The sequence below is a fragment of the Pan paniscus genome, chromosome 11 (genome assembly GCF_029289425.2).
Source record: "Pan paniscus chromosome 11, NHGRI_mPanPan1-v2.0_pri, whole genome shotgun sequence".
Taxonomy (NCBI): Eukaryota; Metazoa; Chordata; class Mammalia; order Primates; family Hominidae; genus Pan; species Pan paniscus.
This window is the reverse complement of record NC_073260.2, coordinates 47102720-47120543: the sequence shown is the minus strand read 5'-3', so window position 1 is coordinate 47120543 and position 17824 is coordinate 47102720. Positions and strand designations below refer to the sequence as shown.

The following is a 17824-nucleotide window of genomic DNA, read 5'->3' as shown; positions in this document are numbered from 1 at the left end:
TCACAGATTGTTTTCAATAAAAAGCCAACTGCTACTGAATTAGATGTAATTTACTTTTTCACTTCAAATTTAGAACTGAAAGAGAGATGGAGTACAAACTTGAAAACTGGCATGGTTAGAGGAATGGCTTTTTTGGGACCACAAGACCTAACTATGTCTGTAGAAAAAGGAAGAAGCTAGAAGGAGAAGAATGAAAATGCAAGTGATGAAAGGGGTAATAGGAAGTAGGAATGGTGAGGATTAAAATGCAGATTAGATTAATTCAGGAAGGAGAAAAAAAAAGAAGGGCAGAGAAGTTCTGAGATTAGGAGAGGGAATTAGGGAGCTCATTCAAGCCAGCGACGTAAGAGGTAAGGTGTTTTTAAAAGGGTAAGAGGAGAATGTCCTGTAGAAAAAGATTGGAAGTACTGCTGTGAAAAATGCTATAGTAAGTGAAAAGAAGTAGAATTAGGATGCTTCTGATAGCATCATTACTCTTAGATACATTCAAACAGGGATAAATTCAAGTAGAATGGCATTCAGTGATACACAGCTTTAAAAAATAATCTGCACCAGGTATGCACACTGGAGGACGATGAACACTCTTCCTTTTAGAAAGCCAAGAGTGACTTAACCGTCTTCCATGGCTTCACCCAGCACCTGCTGATCCACTGACACAGGCTGCCAGGTAGGAAACTCAACTTCTTCTCATGCCAAGGATGGGATAGAGGAAAATGGTACCTTTGGTGGATGTTATTTTTTCCTTTCCTTTCTGGCAGCTCTAAGTAATTAAATTTTCCTAAATTACTGTGTACAAACAAACTTAGTATTAACTGTACATTTGATTGTAAACTCCTCAATCCAATGTCTTGGGATGGAGAGTTTCTTCATGTGTTAAACAAAGGAGGTATACTAGGTGATTTCTCAGTGTCCCCAGATATGACATCAGGACTCTGGACAATGAAGCATTTACCTTCCTGTTCCTCTTCACTGTCAGTTTCTAGAAATCGAGAGTCCATGCGGAATCTGTCATCAGTGCCAAAGTGCGACTGTAAATCCATGAGCTACACAGACAGAAAACATACATAATTGATAGCCACATTCCCAAGAAATTGCTTCTGACGGAGACTGTCAATGTACACCTCCCCACACACTGAAATTCACTACATTAAGATGTTTGCCTACCTCCATCTACTTATGAACCAATCAGAGAGGATCACAGAAGACTCACTCTCCAAATAAACACCCCGATGCTATAATGTAGGTTAAGGTCTGCCTGCATTTACCCAGATTTAAGGACTATGTCAAAAAAATAAGGACATGCTGCAAGTCTAATTATTTTCAGTCTTCACTAACCTTCTGTCCAGCTCTGCCCTCAAACTGAGGTTTAATTTTGAACCTATTACTGTCATCTTCAGAATCAGATTCCTCATCATCACTGCTATCAAACAGCTTCCCTGATGTTTTACCCATAGACTCCTGTGAAGAAACACAACATTTATTAATAGCAGAGGCAAACAAGCAGTATTTCCCTTCATAACGTAATCTTCTCCCTCACATTGAAAGCCAGTAACCCAGACTCATCTACCAGGAATGAGTAAATGGCAGGTCAGGTGGAAATTCCTGACTCAGTGAAATCTAACTGGCCTCTGGGATCACTAATCCAGAGGCTCCCCAGTGAAGCCTGGATTTGGGGAGGTAGTTATTACATGCAAGAACAGTTTTTGTAGTGTTTCACTAATATTGATGTCATGCTGCAGATGTTGTGGAGAATATAGGTTCATATATAAAAATCTCTAAGACCCCTGTAGTCTCAATATGAGGTGACCTGGCAAGCCCTGGGTCTCACTGGGGCTCTCAGGAGGGTTTTATGTTGAGATTGCCAGTTGTTTGTGGTGTGGATCTGCAGAAGTAGATGAATGTCCACAGAGACATCCTGAACTTCTTACTTTCACCCATTCCTCTCCTGGATTGCTCTGCTCCTGAGTCGATGTCTCCTCTGTTTCACATTCACTGTCAGAACCGAAGATGATGTGCGTTGGCTTATCCTCTGGATGACCATCCTAGGGAGGCCATCGAAAGCATTGCATCTTAAAAAGATTTATGATGAACACTCCAAAAGCAATTGCAACAAAATCCAAAATTGACAAGTGGGATCTAATTAAACTAAAGAGCTTCTGCACAGCAAAAGAAAAACTATCAACAAAGTAAACAGACAACATACAGAATGGGAGAAAATATTTGCAAACTATGCATCTGACAAAGGTCTAATACCCAGAATCTGTAAGGAACTTAAACAAATCAACAAGCAAAAAACAAACAACCCTAGTGAAAAATGGGCAAAGGACACAGCAGACACTTCTCAAAAGACAAACACATGGCCATCAAGCATACAAAAAAAATGCTCAACATCAGTGATCATTAGAGGAATGCAAATCAAAACCACAATGAGATACCATCTCACACCAGTCAAAATGGCTATTACTAAAAAGTCAAAATATAACAGATGCTGGCAAGGTTGCAGAGAAAGGGAAATGCTTATATACTGCTGGTGGGAATGTAAATGCATTCACCCACAGTGGAAAGCAGTTTGGCGATTTCTCAAAGAACTTAAAACAAAACTATCATTTGACCTACAACCCCATTAGTGGATATTTGCCCAAAGGAATATAAATCATTCTACCATAAAGACACATGCACACATATGTTTATTGGAGTACTATTCATAATAGCAAAGACATGAAATCAACCTAGATGCCCATCAATGGTGGACTGGATAAAGAAAATGTGGTACACATGCCCCATGAAATATTATGCAGTCATAAAAAAAGAATGCAATCATGTCCCTTACAGCCACACTGATGGTGCTGGAGGCTACTATCCTAAACAAATTAATACAGGAACAGAAAACCAAATACTGCATGCTCTCACTTATAAGTGGGAGCTAAATGTTGAGTACACATGGGGGAGCAATAGGCCAGGTACAGTGGTTGACACCTGAAATCCCAGCACTTTGGGAGGCCAAGGCAGGCTGATTGCTTGAGCTTAGGAGTTCGAGACCAGCCTAGGTGACATGGTGAAACTCCATCTCTACAAAAACACAAAAATTAGCTGGGCATGGTGGCACGTGACTGTAGTCCCAGCTACTCAGCAGGCTGAGGTGGGAGAATTGCTTGAGCCTGGGAGATGGAGGTTGCAGTGAGCTGAGATCATACCACTGCACCCCAGGGTGACAGAGTGAGACCCTGTTAAAAAAAAAAAAAAAAAAAAGAACAATCAACACTGGGGTCTACTTGAGGGTGGAGGGTGGAAAGAGAGTAAGGATTGAAAAGCCACCTATTGGGCCGGGCACAGTAGCTCACGCCTGTAATCCCAACACTTTGGGAGGCCAAGACAGGCGGATCACGTGAGGTCAGGAATTTGAGACCAGCCTGGCCAACATGGTGAAACCCCATCTCTACCACAAATATAAAAATTAGCTGGGCGTGGTGGCAGGTGCCTGTAATCCCAGCTACTCAGGAGGCTGAGGCAGGAGAATTGCTTGAACCCAGGAGGCAGAGATTGCAGTGAGCCGAGATCACACCATTGTACTCCAGCCTGGGCAACAAGAGCAAAACTCCATCTCAAAAAAAAAAAAAAAAAAAAAGAAAAGAAAAGAAAAACCACCTATTGGGTACTATGCTGCTTATCTGGGTGACAAAATAATCTGTACACCGAACCTCCAAGACACACAGCTTACCCATGTAACAAACCTGCACATATATCCCCAGAACCTAAAATAAATATTGGAAGAAAAAAAAAAGCATTGCGTCTTAAAACAACCCAATCTCAAACTGAACATGTCTAAACCTATCACTCCCTTCCCCTGCCAAGTCTACTTCCTGCCCTTTTTCCTTATCTAGTGAATGCCATCACCATCTGTTTATTTGCCTAAGACAGAAACTTACAATTCCTCTTTCTATCCCTATCCAGTTATCACCAAGTCCTATCAATTAAACTTCTTGGTATCAATTCAGTCAATCTATTCCCATTGCTGTTGTTATGGTTTTGACTTTCCACCTCCCCAAAGGCTCTCCTTGGTTACAGACGGACCCGTTCGATTTGTTTTCATCATGGTCTGAAGGATCTCTCCCAAACAGAGGTTGACAAACTTTTTCTGTAAAAGGCCAGAGTAAATATGTTAGGCTTTGCAGGCCACATATCGTCTTTGTTCTGTATTCAAAAACTATTTTTAGCTTGAAGGCTGTACATAAATAGGTCATGGGCTGGATGGCCTTTGAGGTGTAGTTTGTCAACTCCTGTTCCAAAATAGACACAATTAATCTTCTCTCCTTTGCTTAAAATTCTTCACTCTCTTTTCATTTTATGAACAAAATGAAACCACTAGCCTCATTTGTTGCCCTCTCATGCTGTATAAGTTTTAATTACACTGATTGAAAACATTCACCCTTGTATAAACGGTTCCTTTTTCCTAGAATGAAAGCCTTTCCACTCCCTTTCCACCCTTTCACCTGGGCCTGACCAATTCCCACAAATCTTTTCCTGCCACTCAGCTCAGACTACAGAAGCTCCCAACTGACTTAGTGTGTCTCCTGCGTGCTGCCAAGGCACAGGGGCACAACCCCCTCCTGGCCCTGTGTAACTGAACTGTGACTGTCAGCATGCCACACCATGAATCAAAAACTGTATGAAAGGCAAGATCACCATCCTCATACTATAAATCTGGCACTTACTATAAAGGTGTACTTAACAATTGTTAGAAGAATGAACAAAAGCCCATTACAGTAAATCTTGGCAAGACTTGGCAAGGTATAAATCACTTGACAAGTGATTTTTATGTAAATTCAGACACATTTGAATACATTACTTAACTATACCAGGTATAGCTTCTAAATGAAAGAAAATTATAAAGAAATTTTCAGATAAACCAGATGAAAAAGCTAACTCAAGAACCAAACATGAAACTGGTGAACACCAAGACAATCAGCTCTATGGGGGCACACCTAACTTCATGGGAAAGAAAAGCTGAACTTTCTGAGTTCTTGTTAAATCCATACATTGAAAATATACTCACCAAATTTGCCAGAGCATTATGCACCAGCTTCTTCTGCACTTCTTTTGCTTTTTGCCTCGCTTCCAAGGCTGCCAAACGCTTCTCATTGTCTTCAGCATGCTTATCTTTAGCACTCAGATCTGACGAATTACTAATAGAAAGTGAGAAATCAGTTTTGATTTCCCGAGTGTCCTTGGATGAGACCTTTGGTGATTTCTTGAGAGATGTGAGGCTGCTTGAATCAGACCGCTCTTCCTGTGAAGCTTCTGTCTTTGTGGTACTATGGCAGCTGTCTTTGTCAAAGTCTATGTTGTGAGTCTTTGCACTAAGACTTAAGGACTTCTTACCTTCTAATGGCCTAGAAATAGGATTCTTACTTCTCTTTTCAGAACTGCTAGGGGACACTGCCTTGCGATCCTGGCTCTCAAAAGTGGTCTGTCTTTTTTGAGGCTGAATATAGTTTGGGCCATTCGCCTTCTTTGCATGTTGGCATGGAGTCACTTCACCTAATGAGCCATTAACATATGGGGACCCATCTTCCATGGATATGATACTGGGATCCTCATGTTTCATGGAATTCTGATCTTTATTAATATTGTTAGAGGCAACACTGTCTTTCAAGGATTTTTTCATTGACTCCTTTTCATATAGACAGCCTACTCCCTTGAAAGCCTGAAATTTTGGCTTTAAATTGTTTTCCTTTGGTTTCTGTTTGCCACAGGTGTTCTCCTCTCCTTCTAACAGGAAAGCCACAATCTCCGCAGGACGAATACACTGTCGGCCTCTGCGGAGGCCAGTGGGAGTCTTGGGGCTCTTGGAGCCTCTGTGAAACTTGCATTGGGTGGTGGTTTCTGGTCCATCACTCTCAGTATCTTCATTTGGAACCTTCAGATCACTGCCAGCCAATTGTTCCAAATCAGCTAAAGTGAGATTCACACGAAGGCAGTTTTTCATCATGGCATTATACTCCTCACCTCCTTCAGAGTCAGCTAATTCTGATGCAGAATCAGCATCTTCACTGCTACTGGAGTGAGAGGGAGATTTATGATTAAGAGACTTTAATCCATGACTGAGGGCTGACTCTACATTGCTTTTTCTTTTTTGTAGTTTAATACAGTGATCAGAAAGCTCACAGTTTTCTCTATTTTTGAAAGAAGTTTTCTTCGTAGATTTTTCCATTTGTGAAAATTCTGTACTGTTTTTGACCTTAGCAACATTTTTTTTCATCGCAATAATTTCATCTGTATCTCCTGAGTCATACTCACGATCATTTCTCATAATATCATCATCACTATCATGGCAAGAGACATGATTTTTGATACCTAAACCTATTAAAGAATGCAGTTTGTGAACGCCTGATTTGAAATCATCCCTTACAACTTCAAAAGGATCATTTTCAGATTCATTTATTGAGGGTTGTGTAGTTCTCTGTAAGTTTTCCTCTTTCGCAATCATCATTCTCAATTCATCTTCAGAATCAGTATCATCATCAGAAATGCTGTTTCTCTTCTTGGCAGTTTCCAAGCCAGAAGTCTTAAAAGGTAGATTTTTAAGTTTCTGAGTATCAGAAACAGGTACAGGAGATGATTTAGAAGGAGTAATGGAATCACAAGTTCTTTTTTGTGAAGCCTGTTGCTGTGTTAAGGGTGGTCTCTCTATTACCCTCCTGGGCCTTGTACTCATGGCCAGAGACCCAGTGGAACTCTCATCCTTCTGCACTTTTATTATCTTTTTGGGAGGGCCATGAAAGTCAGAGAACTCTCCTCGCCGTTTCTTACTCATAGGGTCATTCCCTCCTTCTAATTCCCAAGTCAGGCTGGATATAGGAATGGTGTTTGAGAAATCCTCCCCTATCTTCTTCAGGTTGTGGCAGTATTTTGAGGGATCATATTTGATGACGTTACGCAAGTCAAGAAACAAAACTAAAGCACTTGGTTTTAGGAAAACTCATCAATCTTTGATACAAAAAATATTGCTTAATCTCAAATAAGTCATTCCCCCCCACCTTTCAGTTTCCTGTAAAAGAAAATGAGGACTTAACTAGGTTACCTTTCAGGGTCTAAGAAACTGAGCTTTCTATGACATTTGCTGAGTTAAAGTCTAGTACCACCACTATTAGTTGGCAGAAATTACTTGGAGTGTATATAGATATTATAGCAAACCTATTCAGATTATATTATAGGTACACAGGTCTCAGGGCTATTTTCTGTAAATCACAGAAATCCAACCATCGAACTGATACAGTAAAGCAAAGTTCTGGGTTCAGGAGAACCCAGAGGACATGGCCACATGTGTGTCCTTTACTCTCAAATTCTTTTGGCTATTTCTGTCCTCTCAGTTCTTACTCATCCTAACTCTGATTCTCCTAGCTGAATAACATCCACTTCACATGAACTCACTCTCTGCAACATTTTTAGGTCTTTATTAGAAAGCTGGCCTGGGCACGGTGGCTCATGCCTGTAATCCCAGCACTTTGGGAGGCCGAGGTGGGCCGATTACATGAGCCCAGGAGTTCAAGACCAGCCTGGGCAACATGGTGAGAACCTGTCTTAAAAATAAAAATTAAAAATTAAAAAAAATCTAATAAATCTTTACCAGGCCTATGTTGACATTATCCAGGAAAGATTCTAGTTAACATCGATGTGTTGTAATGATGGCTGTCATTTGCTGATTCCCTAAAGCATATGAATAGGCAAGTATTAAGGTACTTTAAGCTATCACTCTTTTTTGTTTTGAGACAGGGTTTCACTGCTACCCAGGCTGGAGTGCCACGGCATGATCGTGGCTCAATACAGCTTCAACCTTCTAGGCTCAAGTGATCCTCCCAACTCAGCCTCCCCAGTGGCAGGGACCACAGGCATGTGCCACCGGGCCCAGCCTGATTTTTCTTTTATTAACATTTTTTGTAGAGTTACAGTCTCACTATGTTGCCTAGACTGGTCGCAAACACCTGGGCTCAAGTGATCCCCCAGTGGCCTCCCAAAGTGCTGGGATTACAGGTGTGAGCCACTGCACCCCACCTTAAGCGATTACTCTTGAAAGTCCCTTTTTTCAATAACAACTTATATGTGCCAGTTATATGTGAGGTGTGCCAAAAAGTGTCTATTGTCTCTACTGTCCTTCAATATCTTCCTCTTTGCCATCAGCAGCTGCCATTGGTGGAAAGCTGGAAAGTGGAAAAGAAGAAATCAGTACTTTCCTGACTTTGAGCCACTTGTAGGGAGGGCAGAGGTCACAGCTATGTCCGGTGCAACTAGGGCCTGGATTCAGGTAGTAGTGGTTTCAGTGGCACAGTAGCTGTGAGCTCGGAGGACACACGTTTTTGCTTCTCTAGTCCCAGTGGGGTAGTGGTTTACTGCAGTTGTCAATCAGTGGGGAATCTGACCTTTGGCTTTTGCTCCTCCAGCACTTGTTTAACTAACTGCATATATTATAATCCCTCTGTTTCAAATACCTGCTACTGTTTCCCTTACTGACTGACACCAGGGTTACAAGCTAAAGAATACATCAAGACGGTCAGGGGCGGTGGCTCATGCCTGTAATCCCAGCTCTTTGGGAGGCCAAGGTGGGCAGATCACAAGGTTAGGAGATCAAGACCATCCTGGCCAACATGGTGAAACCCCGTCTCTAGTAAAAATAAAAAAAAATTAGCCAGGCGTGGTGGCACACACCTGTAGTCCCAGCTACTTGGGAGGCTGAGGCAGGGGAATTGCTTGAACCCAGGAGGCAGAGGCTGCAGTGAGCCAAGATTGTGCCACTGCACTCCAGCCTGGGGACAGAGCAAGACTCCATCTCAAAAAAAAAAAAAAAAAAAAAAAGATTAAAAAAAAAGAATACATTAAGACACACTGCTCAGAATTCCATGATACCAGGTCTTCAAGGTTTCAGACAATGTGACCTCACTGAATAGGCATTAGAATTTGCTCACACTCTGCTCCAAACTATTTCTCAACCCACTATCCTCGTGCTTGCCCACATATTTTTATCTACTATTCCTACTCCCAAGACTACTTCCCATCACTTCTTATTAATTCAAAACCTACCTCAATTCTAAAGCCTTCTTTAATGATGGTCTCTGGGTCTCTCACCCCTCTTTAGCTCCTTCAGCAATGGCTTTGAATCCATGTATGACAATATGAATAAATTAATAAACCAACCTGCTTCTTTGGCACTCATCATTTGAACTACTTATTGTATAAAACCTCAATCCATTTTCTCATGCTCTAATTGTTTCATACATGTAGGTGAGTACCAAGAAACTGGGAACACGCAAACAAACACCTAAAGATTCACTGATAAGAGACAGTGAAATGCTAAAGGTATTTTACAAGTATCCGTCACTGTGGTAAATAATTACGTTGAGAGGCCAAAGGATATTTTACGTTTATGTTGATTTTTAAGGTGAAGAACAGGTAAGACTCTTCCAAATTTGCTCACAACCCAATTCTAAAAGAAAAAAAAAGAATTTATTTACTATATGTGACACAAATGGAAAAGATTTAATAACAATATTAGGTAAATACAACAAAAAAATCAGTGGGCTATGATTACTGTTGGGTTTAGTTTTCTGACAATGAAATAAGAGTTACCAAAGAGAAAAATTGTGAGAGGAAAGAAAAAAAAGGAAGATTTGGAGCAGCTATCAATCCCAAGTAAACCATGTAAGATGGTTTACAAAAAACACTGGCTGCTAATTTGAACAGGCAAACTTGGGACCTGCCTGTATTCCTTGCTACCTATATCCCTTGAAAGTCCACCTCTGCTTGAGTTTTGATTTCTTTCTCTGTAAAATGATGGAGAACTATGCTTACCTAAGAGTTGTAAATGCACCTTGAAAATCATAAAGTCCTATCTATGTTAATTGCCTCCAAGAAAGGGGAAAAGAGTAACTGGTTTTAGACATGACACCCACAATCACGTGATCTCAGGCATCAGTTTCCAAGACCATGTAATTGGCTCAGGCTACAGAGGAGACTCACCTTATGCCCTGGCACTTCTGTCCCTGGCACAGCTTTCATATGGAAATCCACTCCTCCTGTCTTTTCTAACAAGTTGGCGTTACCTGTTGTTGATTCTTCTTTCTTAGCTTTTGCTGCTTCTCTCTCTTGGGCCAATCTGAATCAAAAAGAAAATACAAATAAAAGAGTCAAAATAATCAGCCACGTAAAATGGTTATTTCACTTTAGGTGTGCCTAAATGAGCACTATAAACAGCTTTGTAGTATTAAAAACCAAAATAAAACAAAAATGCTTTCTTAGTAGCATAATAGCTTACCTACTTATCTGAACATACAATATGTTTTTATTATAGAATACTGGAAGACAGAACCGTTAAGAAAACAAAACATATTCCTTATCCCTCATCTTGTTAATATTTTGTTTACTTAACTTCATCTTTGTTCTATATGTAAATATACATATTTTATAATGTAATCCAAATATCATAAGCACAGTTGGGTACACTTCATTTATCAACTTATACGTTCTTTGAAAACATCACTATGATTGCTGTACAACATGCCTTTCCATCAATCTACTGTAGTTTATTGACCAGTCCCTTACCACCAGCAACTGAGCTATACGGTTGGACAGCAGTGACAAGCTGTGCTGTCAGGGCTGTCCCACCAGAGCATGAGGGTTCTTTTCTTAGCCCATCCACTACACTACAATCAGTCTCCCAAATCCCTGACATGCACGCTTACACCTGTGCTCTGCTCCAGTGGATGTCCCAGTTCCCCTTTATGGAAGACCAAGACCATGGATCGCAAGTTCTCTCAATTTTCCCCTTTCAATTTATATACGTTTGGCATTTTATATTATCTTCTCTCCATTCACTCTTCCCCATGACGAAGGTATCTTTCGGAGCCCAATTTGTTAGGTCTTGATTATCCATATCCTCCTAATGAAGAGAATGCCACCTCTTCTGATTCAAATCACCGCCACCTTCTTCAGGCCTGGACAACTGCACAGAGCAGTCCTCACTGGCCTCTTTGCCTCTGGTCTGTCTCCTTTATGTCCCAGAACAACCATCAGACCCATGCTTCTCAGGCATATCCACGCAGATACTCCAAGCAGCAGCACTGTGTGCTCAACCTGCTCAGCATGGGGCTCCAGTGCCTGCACACAGTAGGCTGGCAACTGCTGCTGGAATGAAAGGTATATAACCACCCTGTTCACAGTCCTAGGCTTCAGCTGAAGAACAAAATCAAATTCTCACCTTTTTCATAAGGCCAGTCCCCCAAAACACGCCTCAAAGTAGGTTGCTTGCCACTCGTTTTAGAATATATCTGTTCTTGTTACATTTCATTGGTCTGGAACAAGCTTATCAACTCTCCTGGTCATTCTACCTGTATATTCTTTTTTTTTTTTTTCTTTTTTTTCTTTTTGAGACAAGAGTTTCACTCCTGTTGCCCAGGCTGGAGTAAAATGGCACAATGTAGGCTCACTGCAACCTCCGCCTCCCAGGTTCAAGTGATTCTCCTGCCTCAGCCTCCCAAGTAGCTGGGATTACAGGAGCCCATGACCACACCCAGCTAATTTTTGTATTTTTAGTAGAGACGGGGTTTCACCACTTTAGCCAGGCTGGTCTTGAACTCCTGACCTCAGGTGATCCACCCGCCTCGGCCTCCCAAAGTGCTGGGATTACAGGCGTGAGCCACCATGCCCGGCCTCTATCTGTATATTCTTAAATTGTTTCCTATTTTGAAAACTCCCCAACAATACCTTTTCTTCCTGAAAATACCTTTAGGATTTTGAAAGCTCTAATGGTTTTTATAATACATTGTCTTGCTCTTAAATCACTTGCATAATCACTCTTATGCCTGTCATACAGTGATCTCCTATTTCCTTTATATTTTGGTATGACACTAGCATTAACAGTCAAAATCAACATATGCAATTTAGTAGTCTACTAAAATTTAAATGCAGACAATGCTAAGATTCAGCAACTCCATTTTCTGATATAAACTGAGAGAAACACCTGCATATACATAGGATACGTGCTCCAGGATCATCTATGACCATGAAAAAGTAGAAACAGTCATCAGTGGGAAGGGACCGCTACACTGTGGTATAACCATTTTCTGAAATACTACTAACAATTGTTATAAAGGGAGAAGATCTACATTGCCACAAAAGGGTGTGTTAACAAAGAGAAAATAAGTACATATATGCTTTTATAGCTCATTAACAAAGAGAAAATAAGTACATATATACTTTTATAGCTTATTACATACATACGTAAATGCATGAAATTAACCTTTTTGTTCGTCTGGGGTGAAGGGGATTCAGAGTTGAAAGGGATTTCAGCTCTACTTATAATGTTTGAATTTGTTAAGAATATAATACTATATTACTTGATAATTTGAAATAAGTAAATATATAAAACCACTTACAATATAAAAAAAATAGGGCTTAAATCCATGTGGAGCAAAACTTACCTGTGCAGAAAGCTTTCTTTTGCTAGTTGAATTTGTAATGTTCCACCTTTCCATTTTGTTTTATTTAAAACAGACATACCTATAAAGTAAAGAATTATTACAAGTACATGGCAATGCAAAAATATATTTCAGCTTGTGCTTTTTCTAATTATTTAGTATCAAGAAAAGCAGGCTTGTTTATCACAAAGAGATCCAGGGGAAGTGGAAGAAAAGAAATGAGACCTGGAGAGAGGGAGCCTAGGCTCTTGTTTCATCTTGACAACTTACCAAAAGAGTCTTTACACTCCCTATCTCACAGTGTTACTAGATTGGAATGAGGCAAAATGTGTAAAAAGTAAAGCAAAATTTATTTGCAATTTGTTTGTAAACAAATGTCAGGAACCTCTGAATAACTGATATTTAATGTATATTTTATTGTTATTTCCTGTAACTATAAAACATATATTTCCTGTAACTATAAAACAATCATCTTTTCAGGTGAATCAGAGGACACTCTGGAATCCTACAGCACCTTAATTTTATTTATCACCTCATATTAATTATCACTGTAGAACTTGCAGATGAATTAACTATGAGTGACTGAACTGTTTGAATTACTATGCCGTAGTAATTGATTTCTCTGAGCATCTGCCGTCAGCTTCCTTAATAATACCATTAACAGAATTTTGTAGGTGGTAGATACTGTACTAAGTACAAATTTATCTTTTCTTTTTGAGACAGAGTGTCCTTCTGTCGCCCAGGCTGGAGTGCAGTGGCACTATCTTGGCTCACTGCAACCTCTGCCTCCCTGGTGATTGTCCTGTCTCAGCCTCCCAAGTAGCTGGGATTACAGGTGCCTGCCACCACACCCAGCTAATTTTGGTATTTTTAGTAAAGATGGGGTTTCACCATGTTGGCCAGGCTGGTCTCAAACTCCTGACTTCAAGTGATCCACCTGCCTTAGCCTCTCAAAGTATTGCAAATGTATCATTTAATTTAATTCTCACAGAAATATTATGAGGCAAGCACTATCTTTTGTCATTCATCACATAAGCAAACTTGGGCTGAGAAGTTTAAGTAACTTGCCACAGGTCACAAAGCCTAGTTGATGTATTCTTAACCACAACTTCACATTTGTCACATATATTCCTCAATGTAAAATAGAATAAAGCAATCTTTTTGCAAATGAAATTACAAAAGACTGATTGCCCTCTTCCTCTATTAGCGTGTTCCCTTTACTTATCTTCTGTGTCTTTTTTCACTTTTTGGCCTCCAAATAACTAGAATATGTTACTGTGTCAGCGGCAGTATGGATTATCTCCCGTTCTTCATTGAAGGCCACTGTTTGCCCTTGACTTTACTAAACTTATCAACAAGAGATTTCACAATTTCAAGGATATGGTCTTACAAGGGTGTATTTTAAAGCCCCCTCAAAAGTGTTTAGTGACAAGGATTAGCTGTCAAAGAAATGATCAGACTGAGGGGGAATGTGGCATGATATTCAGTGGGATATATGTAACAGGCAGTTTCTATGAAAGTTTGGTCCCTTGTCCAAAATATTTGAGAATAGCAGTTTTAAGTAAACCCACCAGTAAAGTGCTACCATGTCTGCTGATGCCAAATGGAATGGACCTAAACCTGCTGAGTTATACGATACTGGAATTCTCTTCATCACTGCTGTCCCTCTGGATAACGTAAAAAATGGCTGTGGAGGTTTAGATTTAGAACCAGTTATTCCAAGTTACAGAGTGATATAAACTGGCAAACAGTATAGAAAATATATGATGATCTTACATTTTTTCAGGTCCGCTTCTGCTACACTGATGTTGATATATGCAAAAAATTTCTGTGGGTTTCCTAAAAAAAAAAAACAAAAAACAAACAAAAAAACCCAATTTATTTAAATTCTTATCCAGAGAGCAATGTAAAAACGGTTGTTTCTAAATTAAAAAAAAAATAGCTCTTGAAAACTTATTATTTCAAAGATAAACCTTGTTTTTTTTTATTGGCTATAAAAATAAGCATAATTATCAAAATATTCAAAAAAAAAAAAAGAAGAAAACGTCCAGTAGTCAGTTAAGGAAACATTTTGATTGTATGCTAGTGATAGTCTACTTAACGGGACACTTAATCCATGTTAGAAAATTCTAGTCCTCAAAACTGGAAGTTAATATGTTTCTGAAATCAGATGTTTTAGAATTTGGAATTTTTTCTTATTTCAGAAACAAATTCTGGTCAAGTTCCACATCACACATTATACCTCCACAACATCACTTAAAACTTTTGGTGTTCAGAGCTAACATTTATCTTGGGGTTGTTTTATTTTCTAGCACTTAACCTGAGTTATGTCTGCCTATAACTGCCCAGTGAAGGACCATAAATTTACCTTGGTCATCTTTCCGTGTGATGATCTCCACATCCGAAACTTCTCCAAATCTGCTGAACTGATTTTGTAGGTCTGCCACAGAAATGTCCTGGCTAAGGCCACCCACATAAAGGCGCTTCGTTTCTCTGTTCACTTTCATGAAGGCTGGGCATATACTTGGGTGTGTTTCAGTGGGAAAAGTAATTTTCTGTATACAGAGAAGAGTTCTTTCCCTTAGTTCTTCTAAAATCTAACAAAACAACTACTTCCTCTGAACCTTCTGTATCAAATCCGTCTCCTGGATCTGTATTTCACTTCCTATTGTATTACTTCCAAATTTTAGTCTTCGAGGTTTTGCCCAAGCCCTACATCCACATCTTTCATGAATGCACTTTGGAACAGCAACCCCATACCCATATAGACACAGGTACAGACAGAGTTTTTTTCCTCCAAATGGCCATAATATTACACTCTATCCCTCTTAATTTTATGTATTCATGTTTTTAGATGTTTTTCCTTGACTCATTCATACATTCATTTACTGTCTTTAACAAAGTCTGACAGAAACAGGATGTAACGCACTAAAAGATAAAAAGAGCTAGCCTACCTCTTCCTAATTGTCTCCACCCCCAACCTACCCACCCCAGCCTTCTTCCTCCTATAAGACCCAAAGAAGTGAATAGAGAGGCTAGGAGCTCCTGGAGCTCCTTATAGTCACAAAAGAATAAAACAAATGGCACAATATTATGTCACAATAAAAGTGCTGCAAAGTGGGGTTCAGACACAAAGATCAAGGGATATAGCGAATACAGACTTGTGTTTTTGCTATGTGCCTGCATTGTACAAAGTAGTTTGCATGTTTCCCATTTTTCAGGAGAGCAGAAGAGGTTAAGTCACTTCCTCAATGCCATACCGAAAATTAGTGAATCCAGGATTATAATGCAGGTCTACCTTCAGAACTTGGAATTCTTAACACTATACTATGAAGGTTGCTGTATCACAGGGGACTCAGGAAAACTTTTCCAGAGGTACTAGGGCCCATCATAGTATCTCTCATTTCGTTTAGCACCCGGCAGGCGCTCAGCTCTCGCCCTTCCCTTCCCCAAGAGCTGACAGACTCTTTCCAGAAGAGACTCCCAACCAGCGTCCACCACATGGCGTGTATTCTGGGCAGAACTTCGGCCTACCTCTTCGCGATAGTCTCCGCCCCAAGCCTACCCACGGCAGCCTTCTTTCTCTGAGAAGACCCAAAGAAGTGAAGAGAGAGACTAGGAAACGGCCCTGTGACTTCTCATGCCCGAAACCCACTCCTCACCACGTCGTTCACCTAAAGCCAGCGCCGCTGCAGCCCCTAACTTCTGGTCACATGTCCCAACGGAGCATCCTCTCTTCCTTCCTACTCGATTTCCAACCCAGCCTCCTAAGGTTCCGTTACCACAATTCAGTTCCCAAGAGCTTTTAATTTCCTTTTCCGTCCTCCCACCTTCCCTGACGCCTCCGTCACCTCCCCCTCAACGACTGCAAAAGAGCCCAAACCAAAATCCCCTAGTTTCTATTGAACACTATCGCTGTGTGTACCAATTCCTGGACTAGGTCGGCGTAAGAGAGGAAGTAGGTGAAAAAAATAAAGAGGCGCTCCCCTCCACGTGATCCCAGCCCTGCCTCTTTAGTGAGGCACGCGGCCGGGCGGCTCCAAGGCTGCCGGCTAGGGTGAGCAGCGGAGCGCTTGGGCTTGGAGTAGCAAAGAACGCGCTCTCCAGAGAAAGTATAGCCACTGCTTAGACAGCCAGGGAAACGTGTGCGGGGACGTGGAGGACTCAGGCTTTCGTGCGAGCGCGGAGTTGGACGTGCAGGGCCGCTGGGGTCACGCGGGGCTCTCCCGCCTCCCCTCCGCGTGAGCTCTGGGATGGTCCGCGCCGGGAGCGCGCGCGAGGCTTGAAGCGCGGGTGAAGCGCGCAGGTCGGAGTGACAGCTGCGCTGCCGGCCCGGCTGCGGTCAGCAACGCGCCATGGACGCAGAGCTGGCAGAGGTGCGCGCCTTGCAAGCTGAGATCGCGGCCCTGCGGCGAGCGTGTGAGGAGCCACCGGCGCCCTGGGAAGAGAAGTCCCGAGTCCAGTACGTGACCCCCGAAGTCCCCCAGGGCCCGCTGGCCAGGGTTCCCGGGCCAGGCGGGTGAATCTCCACAGACATCCTCGGTCTCCTACTCCCAGCCCTAGAAAGTGGGCATGAACTGGCATTGATCCTGTCATGACGATGGCCTAGAGTTGGGAGCAGCGCGTACGGCGCCCAGCTGTAAACGCATTGCAGGGTATTAACTCGTTTAATCGCAGTCGTCTGTGTGGATGACTGACAAGGAGGAAGTCTTGACTATATCCCTAGCTAGATAATTCCGCCTCCAGTATGCAGAAGTATCTCTAGTTGGGATTTAATAACTCCGTTTGGTTTCATGGCATTTGTTTTGGTAGGTCAGCTAACCATCTCAACTGATAATGACTTTGTGTTTACGATGACATAAAAATTCCTTTGAAAAATAACCGGTAAAAAACTAAGTTGATAAAAGAAAAGTAGTTAATATAGACTGCAGGAGAATTTGACATTCCTCTGAGGTAGGTGCTACTGTTAGCCCTGTTTTATAGTTGAAGAAACTGAGGCTCAGAGAAGTTAGGTAGCTTGTTCAAGGTTCCAGAGAAAGGAATTTTCAGAGATGGATTGGGACCCAAAAATTTTACTCCAAAGTCTGGGCACTTTTGGTTTATTGAAGGAGAGGGAGAGAAAAGCTCTGCAACCGTAATTATGTATCATCATCTCAAACATAGAAGCCTCTCGAAAACATAAACTGTCTTCAATTTTTGAGTCAAGAGTAATTTGACATAGGTGCAGAAAGAATGAGATTTTTCCTGAGCTAACTGGAGAAGAATTGGTAGAAAATGGGAAGGAGGAGATCTACAGAAAATGTCTGCGTGCGGTCATGAAAGTAGAGGAAGCTGTGACTGGTTAAAGGGAGAGGAAA

At 41.2% G+C, this 17824-nt stretch overlaps 2 protein-coding genes across 11 annotated transcripts in view; one reads left to right on the top strand and one right to left on the bottom strand.

Moving 5' to 3' along the window:
• The window catches only part of NOL8 (nucleolar protein 8), a 28004-nt gene extending 11759 nt beyond the window's left edge, over positions 1–16245 (bottom strand). For 2 of the 6 annotated variants that reach the window (XM_008959975.5, XM_008959978.5), the window contains exons 1-10: positions 16002–16139; positions 14836–15022; positions 14244–14306; positions 12471–12549; positions 10012–10147; positions 9410–9478; positions 5054–6931; positions 1929–2042; positions 1336–1458; positions 953–1043 (exon numbers count right to left, since the gene is read on the bottom strand). In XM_008959975.5, coding sequence (XP_008958223.3) covers positions 953–1043; positions 1336–1458; positions 1929–2042; positions 5054–6931; positions 9410–9478; positions 10012–10147; positions 12471–12549; positions 14244–14306; positions 14836–14974 — 2692 coding nt within the window. In that variant the 5' untranslated portion in view covers positions 14975–15022; positions 16002–16139. Of the gene's footprint in view, positions 1–952; positions 1044–1335; positions 1459–1928; positions 2043–5053; positions 6932–9409; positions 9479–10011; positions 10148–12470; positions 12550–14243; positions 14307–14835; positions 15023–16001 lie in introns of all 6 variants that reach the window. The other 4 variants (XM_034967709.3, XM_034967710.3, XM_008959976.5 and 1 more) reach the window with 3 other exon arrangements.
• A 240-nt stretch (positions 16246–16485) lies between these two features.
• The window catches only part of CENPP (centromere protein P), a 295833-nt gene continuing 294494 nt past the window's right edge, over positions 16486–17824 (top strand). For 4 of the 5 annotated variants that reach the window (XM_003807840.7, XM_034967714.3, XM_034967713.3 and 1 more), the window contains exon 1: positions 16486–16929. In XM_003807840.7, coding sequence (XP_003807888.2) covers positions 16823–16929 — 107 coding nt within the window. In that variant the 5' untranslated portion in view covers positions 16486–16822. Of the gene's footprint in view, positions 16930–16970; positions 17276–17824 lie in introns of those variants that run through there. The other variant, XM_063594332.1, reaches the window with a different exon arrangement.